General features: G+C 34.8%; 1 protein-coding gene and 2 long non-coding RNA genes across 3 annotated transcripts in view; 2 read left to right on the forward strand and 1 right to left on the reverse strand.

The window, feature by feature from the left end:
• The window catches only part of LOC116661947, a 368,086-nt gene that overhangs the window by 96,853 nt on the left and 251,769 nt on the right, over positions 1–19,464 (forward strand). The gene's annotated exons all lie outside the window — the stretch shown is intronic.
• Positions 1–19,464, reverse strand: part of LOC116661950 — a 246,904-nt gene that overhangs the window by 96,850 nt on the left and 130,590 nt on the right. The gene's annotated exons all lie outside the window — the stretch shown is intronic.
• On the forward strand, positions 8,615–9,838 carry LOC102508741 (trafficking protein particle complex subunit 13-like). Its single transcript, XM_014565873.2, is given in 2 exon segments — positions 8,615–9,051; positions 9,054–9,838. Coding segments are annotated over 2 exon segments (963 nt in total). The 5' UTR covers positions 8,615–8,873.

Here is a 19,464-nt window from a genome sequence, read left to right on the forward strand (position 1 = left end):
AAGAGCAAGTTTAGAAAGCCAGGTTTCTTGATCCCAAGCCACAATTGTGAATATGTATCTTTGATGAGGTCCAATAAAAATCTTGGATAAAATGATAAGGGAAACCAAGCACAGAAAATCTATTTTCAACATAAAAAAACAATGTGCAAATACAATGTGCTTAGAGTTTCTGACATGAATTTATTTCCTTTAGTGATGTGCTTTTGCCATCCTAATCTAATGCTGGGAGTAATAATTTAAGGGGAACTAGAATGGAGAATTATCCATAAAAATGTGGACAGTAGAAATTTTTTCAGAGATTGCTGATTATTGTTCAATATCCATTGTCTCTCTTTTCCTTAGTTATAGAGAATCTCTGATTTTCATGTTAGGCACATGGCTATACAGAATAACAACTATATTTCCCAGGTTTCTTTATATGTAAGTGTGGGCATAGAACCATGTTTTTGCAGAGGTGTCCTTTTTTTTTTAACATTTTTTATTGAGTTATAATCATTTTGCAATGTTGTGTCAAATTCCAGTGTAGAGCACAATTTTTCAGTTATACATAAACATACATACATTCATTGTCACATTTTTTTTCGCTGTGAGTTACCACAAAGTCTTGTATATATTTCCTTGTGCTATACAGTATAATCTTGTTTATCTATTCTACATTTTGAAATCCCAGTCTTTCCCTTCCCACCCTCCTCCCCCTTCACAACCACAAGTTTGTATTCTATGTCTATGAGTCTGTTTCTGTTTTGTATTTATGTTTTGTTTTTTTTTTTTTTAGATTCCACATATGAACGATCTCATATGGTATTTCTCTTTCTCTTTCTGGCTTACTTCACTTAGAGTGACATTCTCGAGGAACATCCATGTTGCTGCAAATGGCATTATGTTGTCGGTTTTTATGGCTGAGTAGCATTCCATTGTATAAATATACCACTTCTTCTTTATCCAGTCATCCGTTGATGGACATTTAGACTGTTTCCATGTCTTGGCTATTGTAAATACTGCTGCTATGAACATTGGGGTGCAAGTGTCATCCTGAAGTAGGGTTCCTTCTGGATATATGCCCAGGAGCAGGATGACTGGGTCATATGGTAAGTAAATTCCTAGTCTTTTGAGGAATCTCCATACTGTTTTCCATAGTGGCTGCACCAAACTGCATTCCCACCAGCAGTGAAGGAGGGTTCCCTTTTCTCCACAGCCTCTCCAGCACTTGTCATTTGTGGACTTTTGAATGATGTCCATTCTGACTGGTATGAGGTGATACCTCATTGTAGTTTTGATTTGCATTTCTCTGATAATTAGTGATATTGAGCATTTTTTCATGTGCCTATTGATCATTTGTGTTTCTTCCTTGGAGAATTGCTTGTTTAGGTCTTCTGCCCATTTTTGATTGGGTTGTTTGTTTTTTTCTTATGAAGTCATATGAGCTGCTTATATATTCTGGAGGTCAAGCCTTTGTCTCAATAGTTTTTTTTTTTAAATGACATGATGCACATGGAGTGTTAACTGCAGTGCCTTGAACGTTATAACTGACTCACCCAAGATTTGTACCAAGATAATGTGCTTTCAGAATCTGTGTTCTTAATACTGCCCTTCAAGTAGATATTATTCACTCAGAATGATATCACATCAAATAATATTGACTTTACATATTCCCCAAGATTTCTGTAGTCATTTCCTGGGGCTAAAGTTGTGTCTTCAAAGTGGATTCAGGTCTTCTCTGTGATATTTGTACATCTTGATGGCTTAATTTATCACTTCCTTAGAATTCATGGATGGGCTTCCATCAAATTCTTCCTCTTTCAGGATTCTTCATCTTATGAAGTTAAGACTCTTGCACTAGAAGTTAGAAGGAGTATCCTGATCCAGTTCTTCATAAAACTGTTAGAGGAAAGGTACAGGGGATACAAATACCTCAGGAAGAAGTGCTGTTTCATTAGTCTCACTCACTGAAGTAATCCCCTCAATTATCAAACTCAGTTTGAATATGGGAAAATGTTACTTATTTTAGGGCTATATTACTTTTACTTGTATATAAGTATAGAAGCTTATAATGACAACAAATTGAGTAGTAAAGATAGTAAAACTGTTCTCATTTTCATGTCACCTGTTATCCAGATAAGGAATGAACTTATTTAGTATAAATCCTACTTACTTCCAAAGGATGTGTTTAAACTATTAAAATGAAGCTCACAAAAAAAGAAAAAAATGAGATTTTTAAAAATGTGGTATGAAATAAGGATTCAATAGTTTGAGAAATACAGTAAGCGAACATGGCATTATGTTGTAAAGGAAAGGCTATCAGTGTAACTGACAACCAAGGACTATTTGAGTTTTTAGATTGCCTCAGAATGCAAGGTGCTTTAAAATGGGTGCTCAGGTGTTACCAATTAGTAGCAAAAAAAAATAAGAATTTGAAGAAAAAGTGGTAGTGTCTATTCTGGCAAATCCCTAAGAGAAGAACCTTAATGAAATGGGGGTGAGATATGGTAGATATATAATGAGCTCCTGCCCAGTCTCCCCTATTTGGTGCCACACACTGTTGATTTTTATGTTTCCTTAGAGTCAGTGATAACTGGGCAAAGGCAGTGTTAGTTCCTCTGTTGGTTTAAGACTCACTGTTTTTAAACAAACATATGGCCTTGGTATTCAAAATAATTTATGTAAATTTGAACCTCTGGAGTTTGCATCCTTCAGCTGAGTTAGGCCCCACCTTGACACCAACATTATTGTCTTTACAGGGGTCCTGGGTTTATTTGGGATAGGGAAGTATGGTATATATGTGATATGTATTTAGGATAAACTCAGTCATTTGTGTTGGGGAGAAAAAACTACTCTCTTAAATTCATATGTGGGGGGCCTGTGATTTCAGCTAATAAGAGACAGACCAACAGGAGGAAAAATTATTCTTATTCATACAAGAGCATACAAAAGAAATAGCTCAATAAATAGTAAAAGTTAGGGACTTATATACCTTAATTTAGCAGAGAAAAACAATGAGAAAGGAAAGGTCTCCGTGGAAAGAACAAATGAGTTCTATAAGAACAAATGAGATATAAGAAAGTTTGTGATAATGCTCATTCATGCAAGTGTGAGTGGTCTTTTTGTGATCTTCTTGGCTATAAAACTCCCCTGGGGGAGGGAATTTATGGTGTAGGTTTACTATTGGTTTTCTTCCTGGAAGCAAAAGCTGCCCTGAAGAGGGAATTTATGACAGCTTCATTTCTCAAAAGTTTCTGCTTTTAGTTAGATAAGGAAAGATCTGACAAGGCTTCTTCCCAAATGCCTTCATCTTATAATAATCTTCAGATCAACCCTGGAGTTCTGAGTGGATCCCCACACTTGCTTATAGAATTATATCTTTATGCAAATATAACATTCTAATATTAAACCAAGTGATATGGAAAATTAGAATTTTAATTTGGTACAAACTTTAGACCTAGAAAATCTAGGCTCATTTACATATCTAGCCTCAACTTCTGAACAAACTCTCAGTGTGATGGTACAACTAAAATTTCACTTCATTTGATCAGAGAGAGAACACTGGGGCACATGAACATCAGACAAAAGGCAACTGAAAAGGGAACTGTAAAGTATATATCTGTCCTTCACCCTGAGCATATGCTAGTAAGTGGAAATGGTTGCGTTTGTGGCACATACAGGAAGTTTGGTTAGCCCTCACTTCTATGATATGCAAGGAAATTGGGTCCCTGATATCATCTCTCTGTTGAAATAGCCAACTCAGAACTTAAGTCTGCTGTTAAAATTTGTTTTTCCTTTAAGAAATAAAAACAAAAATAAACAAAGGGGCCTAATCAAACTTACAAGCTCTTGCACAGCAAAGGAAACCATAAACAAAATGAAAAGACTGGGAGAAAATATTTGCAAGTGATGCGACTGACAAGCGATTAATTTCCAAAATATACAAATAGCTCATACAGCTTAATATAAAAAAAAAAAAACCCAATCAAAAAATGAGCAGAAGACCTAAATAGACATTTCTCCAAAGAAGACATACAGATGGCCAGCAGGCACATGAAAAGATGCTCAATATAACTAATTATTAGAGACATGCAAATCAAAACTACAGTGAGGTATCACTTCACACCAGTCAGAATGACCATCATCAAAAAGTTTACTAATAAATGCTGCACAGGGTGTGGAGAAAAGAGAACCCTCCTACACTGTTGGTGGGAATGTAAATTGGTACAGCCACTATGGAGAACAGTATGGAGGTTCCTTATAAAACTAAAAATAGACTTACCATACAATTCAGCAGTCCCACTCCTGGGCATATATCCAGAGAAAACTCTAATTCAAGAAGATATATGCACCCCAACATTCATAGCAACACTATTTACGATAGCCAAGACATGGAAGCAACCTAAGGGTCCATCAATAGATGAATAAAGATGATGTGATATATATATATTCACAATTGAATATCATAAAAAAGAATGAAATAATGCCATTTGCAGCAACATGGATGGACCTAGAGATTATCATTTTAAGTGAAATAAATCAAAGAAAGACAAATATCATGTGATATCACTTATCTGTGAAATCTAAAAAAATGATACAAATGAGCTAATTTACAAAACAGAAACAGGCTTACAGACATGGAAAACAAATTTATGGTTACCAAAGAGGAGGGGGGAAGGGTAAATCAGGAGCTTGGGATTGACAGATACACACTACTATATATCTATAAAATAAACAGCAAGGTCCTACTATATAGGCAGGAATTATATTTAATATGTTGTAATAACTTATAATAAAAAAGAATCTGAAAGAATATATATGTATAGCTGAATCACTTTGCTCTAACTCAGAAACTAACACAACATGGTAAATCAATGATACTTCAATTAAAAAAAAACACATATGGAAAACAAAACAAAACAAAACAAAACCCATGTTTTGTTAGCACAGTCTTTTCACAGTGCACTCTTGGGAGATGAAGAGTTTAAACATCACACCTTGCAACCTGGAGATTTCATCTGCTGGAAAAGGCACCTCCGGAAAAACTCTCCATTCAGCCTCACTGGAACAGATCCTTATCAACTACTGCTAACCACCCCTTTTTCTACCAAACTTCAAGGAATAGACTGCTGCATTCAAATGACACACCTAATGAAAGCATTGAATCCTTACCAGACCTGCACATCATCTGGTGACCTGAAAGTAAAGAGTTCCTGGGATTGAAGCAGACAATATTTGATGAGACAGCTTTCCCAAGAAATGTGGGCCAGACGTGTTGGAAGTTTGTCACCATACCTTTGACAGTGACATAAAGCTTCAGATGGTCTCCGATGTCTATGATCTTGATAACGTGGACTATAGATAAAAAGTGTCTGAGAGTTCTCCCTCCTAATCCTCCTTGTCACTTGAATGTGACCTCAATAGGTTTCCAATCTGTGCACTTTTATTCTGACATAAAATACTACAGCCAGGAAATGTCCTCCCTGACACTGAGGGAAAAAAGCCACTGAAACCTGAAGACCTTACTTAGTTAGTGGTCCTTTTAGAGAAAGGTCTTGCTCAAAAGGAGGAAATATAAAAACTTAATAAACAGATACCTCAATTAAATAAAATTGATAGACCAGAAGGGGGAGCTATGACCTGCAATGATAGCAAAGCTGAATGACAAGATTTCCTTTTCTTTCCTGGCAACAATTCAGCCAATGAAAAGCCATAGACTCTGTTTACTATAGCCTCCCAACTTCCTTTTTCCCCTCTATTAAAAGAGTTCTCCTGCTCTTGCTGTGTGGGGACTTGTACATGGCTCAACATGGTTGCAGATCTCAAACTGCAAATCTCTGCTAGTCATAAATAAACCCATTTTGCCTGGAGAAATAACTTGCAGTCTGTTTATTTTAGGTTAATAGTAATAAGCTGTTCTTTCAGAAACAGTTGTCTTTCTGTCATTCTACCATACCTGATTAAAACTAAATCCCAAGTGCTTTTTAAAAAACTGGGGCAAATACCAGTCCTTCTCAAACTCTTCCAGACGATTGAAAAGGAGGGAATACTCCCAAACTCATTCTATGAAGCCACCATCACCCTGATACCAAAACCAGGCAAAGACACTACAAAAAAAGAGAATTATAGGCCAATATCACTGATGAACATAGACGCCAAAATCCTCACCAAAATTTTAGCAAATAGAATCCAACAACACATAAAAATGATTATACATCATGACCAAGTGGGGTTCATCCCAGGGACACAAGGCTGGTTCAACATACGCAAATCAATCAATGTAATACATCACATCAACAAGAGAAAGGACAAAAACCACATGATCATCTCAATCGATGCAGAAAAAGCATTTGATAAAATTCAACACCCATTTATGATAAAAACTCTCGCCAAAGTGGGTATAGAGGGAACATATCTCAACATAATAAAAGCTATATATGACAAACCTACAGCCAGCATAGTACTCAACGGTGAAAAACTCAAAAGCTTCCCACTAAAATCTGGGACAAGACAAGGATGCCCACTATCACCACTCCTATTCAACATAGTCCTGGAAGTCCTAGCCACAGCAGTCAGGCAAGAGAAAGAAATAAAAGGGATCCAAACTGGAAAAGAAGAGGTAAAAGTGTCATTATATGCTGATGACATGCTACTATATATAGAAAACCCTAAAAGGTCCACACAAAAGCTACTAGAGCTGATTGAAGAATTCAGCAAGGTAGCAGGTTACAAAATTAATGTTCAAAAATCAGTTGCATTTCTTTACACTAACGATAAATCAACAGAAGAAGAAAGTAAAGAAAGAATCTCCTTTAAAATAGCACCCAAAGTAATAAAATATCTGGGAATAAATCTAACCAAGGAGGTGAAAGAATTATACACAGAAAACTATAAGCCATTGATGAAGGAAATTAAAGAAGTCTTTAAAAAATGGAAAGATACCCATGCTCTTGGATTGGAAGAATCAATATTGTTAAAATGGTCACACTGCCCAAGGCAATCTACAGATTTAATGCAATCCCTATCCAATTACCCAGGACATATTTCACAGAACTAGAACAAATCATAATAAAATTTATATGGAACCATCAAAGACCTAGAATTGCCAAAGCATTACTGAAGAGAAAGAAAGAGGCTGGAGGAATAACTCTCCCAGACTTCAGACAATACTATAGAGCTACAGTCATCAAGACAGCATGGTATTGGTACCAAAACAGACATATAGACCAATGGAACAGAATAGAGAGCCCAGAAATGAACCCACAAACTTTTGGTCAACTCATCTTCGACAAAGGAGGCAAGAATATACAATGGAATAAAGACAGTCTCTTCAGCAAATGGTGTTGGGAAAACTGGACAGCAGCATGTAAAACAATGACGCTAGAACACTCCCTTACACCATATACAAAAATCAACTCAAAATGGATTAAAGACTTAAACATAAGACAAGATACAGTAAACCTCCTAGAGGAAAACATAGGCAAAACATTATCTGACATACATGTCAAAAATTTTCTCCTAGAAGAAATAAAAGCAAGAATAAACAAATGGGACCTAATGAAACTTACAAGCTTCTGCACAGCAAAGGAAACCAGAAGTAAAACAAGAAGAAAACCTACGGAATGGGAGAAAATTTTTGCAAGTGAAACTGACAAAGGCTTGATCTCCAGAATATATAAGCAGCTCGTACGACTCAATAAGAAAAAAATAAACAACCCAATCCAAAAATGGGCAGAAGACCTAAACAAGCAATTCTCCAAGGAAGACATACAAATGATCAAAAAGCACATGAAAAAATGCTCCATATCACTAATTATCAGAGAAATGCAAATCAAAACTACAATGACATATCACCTCACACCAGTCAGAATGGCCGTCATTCAGAAATCCACAAATGACAAGTGCTGGAGAGGCTGTGGAGAAAGGGGAACCCTCCTACGCTGCTGGTGGGAATGCAGTTTGGTGCAGCCACTATGGAAAACAGTGTGGAGATTCCTCAAAAGACTAGGAATAGACTTACCATATGACCCAGGAATCCCACTCCTGGGCTTGTATCCAGAAGGAACCCTACTTCAGGATGACACCTGCACCACAATGTTCATAGCAGCACTATTTAGAATAGCCAAAACATGGAAACAGCCTAAATGTCCATCAACAGGTGACTGGATAAAGAAGAAGTGGTATATTTATACAATGGAATACTACTCAGCCATAAAAACCGACAACATAATGCCATTTGCAGCAACATGGATGCTCCTGTAGAATGTCATTCTAAGTGAAGTAAGCCAGAAAGAGAAAGAAAAATACCATATGAGATCGCTCATATGTGGAATCTAAAAAACAAAAACAAAAACAAAAACAAAAACAAAAACAAACAAACAAAAACAAAGCATAAATACAGGTCAGAAATAGACTCACAGACAGAGAATACAGCCTTGTGGTTACCAGGGGGGTGGAGGGTGGGAAGAGATAGACTGGGATTTCAAAATTGTAGAACAGATAAACAAGATTACACTGTATAGCACAGGGAAATATACACAAAATGTTATGATAACTCACAGAGGAAATAATGTGACAATGAGTGTGTATATGTCCATGAATGACTGAAAAATTGTGCTGAACACTGGAATTTGACACAACATTGTAAAATGATTATAAATCAATAAAAAATGTTAAAAAAATAAAAAATAAAAAACTGGGGCAAAATGGAAGGGAATCCATCCCTACAGGAGATCTTTCTGACATTCAAAATTATGCTATCTACTAAGCATAGTTTAATCACCTACTTTTCATTCATATGTGAAAGTAATAACTTACCTGGTGATTTCTGTCATCAGCTCCTGACAGGTGACCCTCCACCAGAAATGTCAATTCTATTTATATGAAAATTTCCCATGATTGAATTAAGTTGTAAAAATATTGAAAGCACTAATCTTCAGAGAAGTACTGGGCCTTCACACGCTTCAGTCTCCATGGCTACTGTGGCAGAACTTGCATCCAATTGTTGTATTGATGATGTCATCCATGACAAGGCAAGAGACATTAGAAGAGTTGTGCCTATGGGTTCGCTATCTGTTCAATACAGTGAGGAGGAAAGATGTTTTTAAAGAAACTGTGCATATTTTCATTCTTCCCACCATTGGAAGTTAAAACCAAGTTTTATAATTCAGAGATGAACGATTTATTTCTGGAAGTCCAGATTCAGAATACTTCATCTTCAACAGTCTTTATACAAAAGGTTTCCTTAGAGCCATCTGAAATGTACACTGGGGTAGAATTAAACACTGTCAATCAGGCTGGAGAAGATGAATGTCCCTTTGGAACAAGAACATTTTTGCAGTCATTGGAAGGACGCCAGTATTTATACCACCTTCAACTCAAGCAGGAATTTTCAGATGAATCTGGTGCCATTAGAGGACTGACAGAAATGGGAAAATTGGATATAGTGTGGAAAAGAAATCTAGGTGAAATGGCAATGCTACAGACAATTCAACTTGAAAGAGAGGCTCCAGGTTATGGCAACATGAGACTTTCTTTGGAGACAATCCCAGATACTGTAATTCTAGAAGAGCCTTTTTGTATCACCTGTAAGATAACAAACCACAGTAACAGGAAAATGAAATTGGTTTTGAAGATGTGTGATACAGATTCTATTCGTTGGTGTGGTAGTTCAGGAAGATATCTTGGAAAGCTACCTCCAAGTTCAACTCTCAGCTTTACTTTAACACTACTGCACTTACAACTGGGCCTGCAAAGTGTCTCTGGCATAAGAATAACAGACAAATTATTGAAGAAAACATATGCCTTTGATGATGTCGCAAAAGTCTGTGTAATACCTTCCATGGTTGGAAGAAAATGAGAAGCTGAAGAAAATTTCTGGTGTTACGCTTTCCAGGATATTTCACAAAAAAAGCTTTTCATACTTTTGTCAGCAGCAAAATGATCAACTAATAGCAAGTATACAGGCAGATTATTTTCACTTACTTTGAAACTGGGAATGTATTGAGAATTAAACATGTTGATCTCAAAAAAAACAATCTTGATTTTCCTCTTATATGAAGTACTTTCTAATTCTTTACTTGTATATTTCCTAATATTCATGATTTTGCTAAGGTCATTACAGGTGGTCATTGAAAATTTTTTTCAGAATGAGGCCACAATTTAAACATGATTATACCTGCTTTCCAGAAATCCTTAGTGGTACTCAATACTTCCTGTTTCAGTAAACCTGGTATTGAGAGAATATAAAATTTTAGAAGTATATTGATAATTTAATTAAAATAATTATTATGGTTTACTTGGTAAGATTTAAACTTACCCTATTTTATTATTTTCCTATTTAATTTTCATTCAACAGAGAACTATCAATAACAGTGCTTAATATAGTTCAAGAAGTTCCTCATTATTTAAACTTGTTGACATTTGCTAGGTGGAAAAGACATAATCTTTTCTAATTGTTTTCCTAATTATTGAGGCTATAGCCTTGCATTCATTGCAACATGCTGAACTGTCTCTTTTTTGTTTACTTGATGAAATTCTATGAACTGTGGAGTTGGTTTATTTACATCAGTTATTCCTCCACGGGCCCTTTGGATTATGACTTGGGTTACTCACTTGGTTCTTAACAATTAACATAATACATTCTTTCCCTTTTATCTCAAGCAATAATCAGCCTTTAAAAATATACTTAAAATGTGCCACTCCCTTTCTTAAGTAGATTTAGTAAGTTTGTAAATTTTGGTATGGAGTCTGGAACTCTAAACCAAAATGGTCACCTAGGCAGTGAATGAAAGAACAAGGACTTACTCCTATGTCTGTCTCCCACAAAAACTGATCTCCTAATCATGGTTGAGGCTGGTATGATGAAGAGGTGTGTAATAGAATATTTTTAGTTCTATATTTAAAAAAATTCTCCAATCTTTTATTCATATATCAGTTTTTCTTGAGAAAATTTCAGACATTAGCTAATCATTGACTTGTGACTACAAGATCCGTATTTTCATGATACTTTCCTTAAGTGTCTACTCATCCACATAGATTTTCTTTTAATGCTTAAGCACTTATTTCTTAGTGTAGAAGCAATGCATGAATGCATTATCCATAGAAATAACAGAAATTATAAATTCTCCCCATTTAGTACTTTAGGTCCAGGAGTAGTAGTGGATTCCCTGCTATTACTAGCTTTGGGTTACTGTCTTATCTGTTTCCAGCTTTCCTGACTCTCTGGCCACACTTGTGTAAATAATTCCTTTACTAACCTTGATCCAATTTTCTCTATTCTGTTGAAGACTTGGCTGATCAACATAAGCAGACATACATAAACATACACATATACACACTACACACAAGTCCATGCCCCATAAGCCCCTTAGACACACGTTGACATTGAAATTAATGGCATAAAGTCATGAGGGAATATGTCTTACTCATAGAGTACAAAGATTTTTGGGATCCTTGGATGAAAAGTGTTAAGAAATCAAAAGCAAGCCGTGAAGTGAAAGGTAGAATGAAAAGCAGGGCCTTGGTAACAGATCACGGATTTCATTTTATGCCATGTTTGTATGTTAGATTTAACTTTGTGAATGGTCATACTTAAGAGCAATCGTGTCTCATGGTTAAATGTGCATTTCCTTTTTTCCTCTCACCTGCATTGGGATTGTTGAGATTCAAGGGGAATGACAATTGTACCAGTATTGATACTTCTGCCTTCATTCAGGCAATAAACAAAGAGAAGTTTCACTAGGCCAGTGGGAACATAAATGTAGAAGTAGTTACAGAGAGAAAAATATTTACAGAATTAAATCAAGAGGCCTCCAAGAGTACAATTTCATGAACAGCTGCAATACCTGGGGCTTGTCACTTATGTGTGTTTTCTCCTTGATTACAGGCTGTATTATTGAGAGGAATTGTAGGTAATGTATTGTTTCTTTTGTTACAACAAACAAGTTGAAGTACTGGTCACTGATACCGTTCTGACTAAATTTCCACTTTGTTTCATTTTCTTGCTAAAGTTTCTAGGATGGGTGACTGAATGGATAGCAAAGTTCTTGTCTGACCTGAAGAACATCGGAAGATGAGCACAAAACTAAAGTTGCGGGGCAGAGTCAGGAAAAACATTATCACATAAGGGTTAAGAAAATGTATCACAGAGTGCGACAGGCACTGAATTCTGAAAGATTTCCATTTGAATCCTGTCTCTACCTCATGAATACTGTTTGACCTGGACATGCTTCATTAACTCTTTTGGCCTTTATTTCCCTACTGCTAAAATGATGATAAAAAGAATGAGTTCTTAAATTTATTGTGCCTTCATTACCTATATAGCCCTTTGTATGGGCATTACAATTTTATTTCCACAACAATCCTTTGAGATAAGTAGACTATACTATAAGTGATACAGTTTTTGTAATTCTAACATGACAGTTAATTCCAACTGATTAGAAAGGCCTTTGTCTAAATCTTCACATAGAATCCCCCAAGACTCTCCCAATTAATCTCCCAGAATTTGGTCATCCTATTCCATCTATTCTATTCCTAGGTGAGGGGATGAGGATATGTGGTAGAAGGTGTCATCACCCTGTATGAGGCAGAGTTCATCCAAAAAGTTTGCTGAATTCTTAAGCAGACAGAGGAGAGACAGGAAGTGATCTGGTAAGGTGCCTGTGCTACCGACTTAGTGCTTACTTAGCCACAACTCAAAGATAATACATGACTGTGGATGTCAGTGTCACCAGTAGATTTCTATGGTAATTCCAAATGTTCAAGGAATGGCTCTCCTGGTGCTAGTGGCACAAGAGCATACTTTGCCCTGACTACCAGCTTCACTTGAATCATCTGCTATGAGAGGAAGCCATTGGATTATGGAAAGTGAATATGGGTCAGGATTCGTAGTCTCTGTTAAAGGGAAACAGGGTTCTCCCAGACCTCAACTTTAGATGCTCACTTGGTAAAGAGTACATAAGTTCACCATAGTTTAAGGCTGGATCTTTGAGCATGCCCACACTCATCTTCAAGATTTTCTCATTTATGCTTGACTCAGCTACAAGTTGCTACCTGGGTAGAGGCCCAGAAAAATCATCTTTCATCTGGGCTACCTGCTTGGTTAGGGAGCCCAGAAAAAAAGCTTTGCTCCAGGAGTCCTTGAAACTAGATCATTAGGGAATATGTGGTTAATCTCTCTTCCCACATAAGATAGGGTCTGTGAAGCTCAAGCCTAGTTTGAAGTTCTGAATTCTGCAGCTTTAGCTTGGTTTGGTCATCCTCATCATAATGCCTTCTTTCTTACTTTCCCTATTGAACAGTATGCAGAAATCTTACAATGATTCCATTGCAATGCATATGTTTGGGAGGCTATGTATTGCCCTTGGTCAATTTTTAGAAATGAAAATGCATTATTCTTGCTAGGAGTTAAAAAGTGATTTTCAAATATAAGCATTGGAGAGAGGTACAAGAGGGTTTGGTGTAAAGGAACCACTGATTCCTTGAATTTTTCTTTTTTTTGAATAGGTCCACTATTTATTAAATATGATGGTACCAGCTTTTCAGAAGTTACTGGTAGTGGGTGCCACTTATTGGGTGGCTCAAACTGGTATCCAGGGAATATACAGTTTTCTTAGAAGCATTTGACATTTAACTAAAATAATATAGTAAATTTAGTAATATTTTAATCTTCCCTATAAAAATAAAACTACCTAGAATTCTGTTTAATTGGGTATAGTTCACAGTATTTAATCTTTTGACATATGGTACCAAGATAGGACATTATTTTTCCTAATATTTTCAAATTACTGGGTCCACAGCATGCATTTATGTGAAATATTGAACTGAAATGTTCAGTTTTTGACTTTTGCAGCATTTAATTAACAAAGGAACTTATATTAAAAGAGTTGACTTATTTCCATCGGTTATCATATCTACGGGAGGAGGGGTAAAATTACTCATCTTTTAACCATAAATAGTTAAAATAGCTAAAGCCTAATGTAGCATTTTTGCCTTTTATTCAAATCCAAAAATCCAACTTTTGCCACTGAAAATATTTAATAGGGGGCTCATAAGTACTGAGGAAAAATCAGTATTTTCACTCATCTCCTTATCCAACAAAAACTTAAGCTCCTTTCCACTGTTGAGGCTTGCATGACAAAGAATTTGCTAGAGTGCTTATATTTTGGTTTGTTTGTTTCTCTTTATTGTTCTTGTATTTTATTTACATAGCAGATTTTCTTTTGGAAAACAAAACCATTTCCCATATTAGCTAATTACTGACTTGAGAAGGTAAACTCCATACCTTTATTCTTTTTTTAAATTGAAGTATAGTTGATTTAAAATATTATATTAGTTTTAGGTATACAACATAGGGATTCAATGTTTTGGTATTTCACTATTACACATATAATAGATATCAATATTTTATTGATTATACTCCATTTAAAGTTATTACAAATAATGGCTATATTTCCTTGTACTGTGCAATGTATCCTTATTGCCTATTTTATACATAGTAGCTTGTATCTCTTAATCCCGTACCACTATCTTGCACTTCTTTCCTTCCTTCTCCCCACTGATAACCATTAGTTTGTTGTCTGTTTCTGTTTTGCTATCTATATTCATGTGTTTTATTTTTTAGATTCCACATATAAGTGATATCATACAGTATTTGTCTTTCTTTGTCTGACTTATTTCACTAGGCATAATACTCTCTAGGTTCATCCATGTTGTTGCAAATGGCAAAATTTCATTCTTTCTTATTATTGAGTAATATTCCATTGTATATATATACATCATTTTTTCTTTATTCATTCATCTGTTGATGGACACTTAGATTACCTGCAGATCTTGGCTATTGTAACTAATGCTGCTATGAACATTGGGGTGCATGTATCTATTTGAATTAGTGCTTTTGTATTCTTCAGACATATATACAGCAGTGGAAATGCTGGATCATATGATAGTTCTGTCTTTAGTTTTTTCAGGAGCCTCTATGTTTTCCACAGTGGCTGCACCAATTTACATTCCCACCAACAGTGTACAAGGGTGCTCTTTTCTCCACATCCCTGTCAACATTTTTTATTTGTATTCTTTTTTTTTCTTTTCTTTTTTTTAAACATTTTTTATTGATTTATAATTTATAATCATTTTACAATGTTGTGTCCAGTGTAGAGCACAAATTTTCAGTTATCCATGAACATATATATATATATATTCATTGTCACATTTTTTTCTCTGTGAGCTACCATAAGATCTTGTATACATTTCCCTGTGCTATATGATTCTTTTAATGTATTGTGGGATTTGGCTTGCTAATATTTTGTTGAGGATTTTTAAACCTGTGTTCATCAGCGATATTGGTTTGTAATTTTCTTTTTTGGTAATATCTTTGTATGGTTTTGGTATCAAAATGGTGCTGGCCTCATAGAATGAGTTCAAAAGTGTTTCTTCCTCTGCAATTTTTGGGAACAATTTTAGAAGGATAGTTGCTAACTCTTCTCTGTTTGGTAGAATTCACTTGTGAGGTCCTGGACTTCTGCTTGTTGGGAGTTTTTAAAAAATTGCTGATTAAATTTCATACTGATAATTGGTTGGTTCATATTTTCTGTATCTTCCTGGTTCAGTCTTGGGAGTTTGTATCTTTGTAAGAATTTGTCCATTTCTTCTAGGTTGTCCATTTTATTGGCATAGAGTTGTTCATGGTAGTCTCTTATCATCCTTTGTATTTCTGTAGTGTCAATTCTAACTTCTTTTTAATTTCTGATTTTACTGATTTGGTCCACTCCAGTCTGAAGTGTGTCTCTTGAAGGAAGCATATATATGGGTCTTATTTTTTTTTATCCATTCAGCCACTCAGTCTTTTGATTGGAGCATTTAGTACATTTACATTTAAAGTAATTATTGATATGTGTGTACTTATTGCCATTTTGTTAATTCTTTGGGGGTTGTTTTTGTAGTTCTTTTTTTCCTGTCTCCTTTTGTTCTTCTCTCTTTTGATTTGATGACTATGTTTAGTGTCATATTTGTATACCTCTCAGTTTTTTGTGTCTATCTATTGTAGATTTTTGGTTTGTGATACCATGAGGTTTCTATATAGCAATATGTTTTGATTGTTTTAAGTTACTGATCTCAATTTCAAATGCATTTTAACAACCCTGCATTTTTACTGTTATTCCCTCATAATTACTGATTTTGACATCATAGTTTATATCTAATTATTTTATGTAACCCTTAACTGCTTATTGTATATGTAGATGATTCCACTACTTTTGTCTTTCAACCTTCCTACTAGCACTGTACGTGTTTGATTTACTATATTTACTGTATATTTGCCTTTTCTGATGAGCTTTTCCTTTTGCAATTTACATGTTTCTAGTTGTGGTCTTTTTTGTATAGAGAAATTCTTTCAGTGTTTCTCCTAAAGCTGGTTTGGTGGTGCTGAACTCTTTTAGCTTTTGCTTCTGTGTAAAAATTTTGCTCTCTCCATCAAATATAAATGAGAGCCTTACCAGGTAAAATATTCTTGCTCATAGGTTTTTCTTTCATTACTTTAAATATATTGTGCTACTTCCTTCTGGCCAGACAGTTTCTCCTAAAAAGTCATCTGATAGCCTTATGGGAGTTCCCATATTTTAAATATAGTAGTTTATATCTGTTAATCCCATATCCCTAACTTGTCCCTCCCCCCTGCCCTCTCCCCTTTGGTAACGAAAACTTGTTTTCTATATCTTTGAGCCTCTTTCTGGTTTTTTACATACATTCATTTGTATTTTTTTTATATTCCACCTATAAGTGATATCATATAGTATTTGTCTTTGTCTGATTTATTTCACTAAGCAAAATATTCTCTGGGTCCATCAGTTGCTAAAATGCTAGCATTTCATCCTTTTTATGACTGAGTAATATTTCTTCTTAATCCAGTCATCTGTTGATGGGCACTTGGGTTGCTTCCTAGTTACCATCTTTTAAAATTGAAGTATAGTTGACTTACAAAATTGTGTTAGTTTCAGGTGCAAAGCATAGTGATTCAGTTTTTATTTTTTTTTGCAGATTATATACCATTATAGATAATTACAAGACATTGGGTATAATTCCTTGTTCTATATAGTAAATTTTTATTGCTTAACTTTTTTATATATAGTTTGTATATGTTAATTCCTTACTCCTACTTTGTCCCTTCCCCTCACCTTGCCTTTAGTAACCATAAATTTGTTTTCTATATCTCTGAGTCCGTTTTTGTTTTGTATACAGATTCATTTGTATTATTTTTTAGGTTCTGCATATAAGTGCTATCATATAGATTTTGTCATTCTCTGTCTGACTCTTTTCACTAAACATAATATTCTCTAGGTCCATCCATGTAGCTTCAAATAACAATATTTCATTCTCCTTGCTGGCTGAGTGATATTCTATTATATATATAATTATTTATATTATATTATAATATTATATATATATATATATATATTTAAATTTTGGAATAAATACAATATATATATAGCAGATAATGCTGTAAGCAGGTGCTATGGCTGACCTGACTGGATCTGCACTTTTTATTTCCCTTGAGGTTCTTTTATTACATTGAGATATGAAATCAGCTTCAAAATTTTTTTCTTTTCTCAGTGCTACAGGTCAGAATCAATACAGCAGGGCTGGTAAAATCTAGCTGCAATACAAATTCTGTACATTCATTTAAAAATGTTATCTTCAGATTAAAGCAAAACAAAAAAAGAGAAACATAAAAGAAAAGCATAACATCCAAGTATGTGTGTATGCGTATGTGTGTATATTATATATGTATATATATGTGTGTGTATATGTATATATATATATCATATTCTTCTTAGACCAGTCATCTGTTAATGGGCACTTGTCTGCTTCCTTGTCTTGGCTATTGTAAATACTGTTGTTATAAGCATTGGGGTGCATATATCTTTTCAAACTAGAGTTTTCATTTTTCTGTATGTATATGAAGGAGTGGAATTGCTGGACCATATGGTAGTTTTATCTTTAGTTTCTTGAGGAATCTCCATACTGTTTTCCATAGTGACTGCACCAATTTACATTCCCATCAACAGTATCCAAGGGTTCCCTTTTCTCCACATCCTTGCCAACATTTGTTTTTTGTTGTCTTCTTGGTAATAGCCATTCTGACAAGTGTAAAGTGATATCCCATTGTGGTTTGATTTGCATTTACCTGATGATTAGTGGTGTTGAGCATCTTTTTATGTGCCTGTTGACCATCTGTATGCCTTCCATGGAAAAGTGTCTGTTCAGATCTTCTGCCCATTTTTAAATTGTTTTTTTAATGCTGAGTTGTATGAGTTCTTTGTATATTTTGGATATCAAAATTGTTAAATATATCTTTTGCAAATATTTTGTCTGATTTACTAGGCAGAATTTTCATTTTGTGGATAGTTTCCTTCAGTGCTCAAAAGCTTTTTAATTTGTTATATTCCTATTTTGTTTATTTTTGCTTTTGTTCCTTTTACCTGCGGAGACATATGAAAAAAAAATCACCAAGGCTGATGCCAAAGAGCATACTGCATATGTTTCCTTCTAGAAGTTTTATGGCTTCAGTTCTTACATTTAAGTCTTTAGTCCATTTTCAATTTATTTTTGAGCATAGTATGAGAGAGTAGTCCAGTTTGACTCTTCTGCATGTAGCTGTCAAGTTTTCCCATCATCACTTGTTGAAGAGGCTTTCCCCCCCATTGTATATTTTTGCCTCCTATCACATAGATTAAGTGTCCATGTAAGTGTAGGGTCACTTCTGGGCTCTTCATTGATCTATGTGTCTTTTTTTGTGTCACTGCCATACTGTTTTGATGACTGTAGTTCTGCAGTATAGTTTGAAATAAGGGAGTGTAATACCTCAAGATTTGTTCTTCTTTTTCAAGACTGTCTTGGCTATTTGAGGTCTTTTGTGTTTTCATTACATTTTAGAATTATTTGTTCTATGTCTGTGAAAAATGCCACTGCTGTTTTGGTAAGGATTGCATTGAATCTATAGATTGCCTTTGGTAGTATTGTCATTTTAGCAATATTACTTACTCCAATCCATGAGCACAATATATCTTTCCATCTGCTTGTGTTATCTTCAATTTCTTTAATCAGTGTCTTATAGTTTTGCAATTACACATCCTAGCTAGAGTAGTCAGGCAGGAAAAATAAATAAGAGACTTCTAAATTGGAAAGGAAGAGGTAAAGTTGTTTATGTTTTCAACTTACATGCTCATATATATTAAATCCTAAAGACTCCACCAAAAAAAAAAACTGTTAGAACTAATCAATGATTTTAGTAAACTTGTAAGATAGAAAATCAACAATCCAAAATCAGTTGCATTTCTTTACAGTAACAGTGAATTATCTCAGTTACTCTTTTGTGTCTTTTTATTTCTGCTTAAAAGGCTCTATTATCATGTCTTATAGGGTAGGTCTACTAACTCTACAAACTCTTTGCTTGTTTAAAATAAGGAAAGCTCTTTGCTGTCCTTCATT

This window comes from Camelus ferus, chromosome X (genome assembly GCF_009834535.1).
Source record: "Camelus ferus isolate YT-003-E chromosome X, BCGSAC_Cfer_1.0, whole genome shotgun sequence".
In the NCBI taxonomy this organism is placed as follows: Eukaryota; Metazoa; Chordata; class Mammalia; order Artiodactyla; family Camelidae; genus Camelus; species Camelus ferus.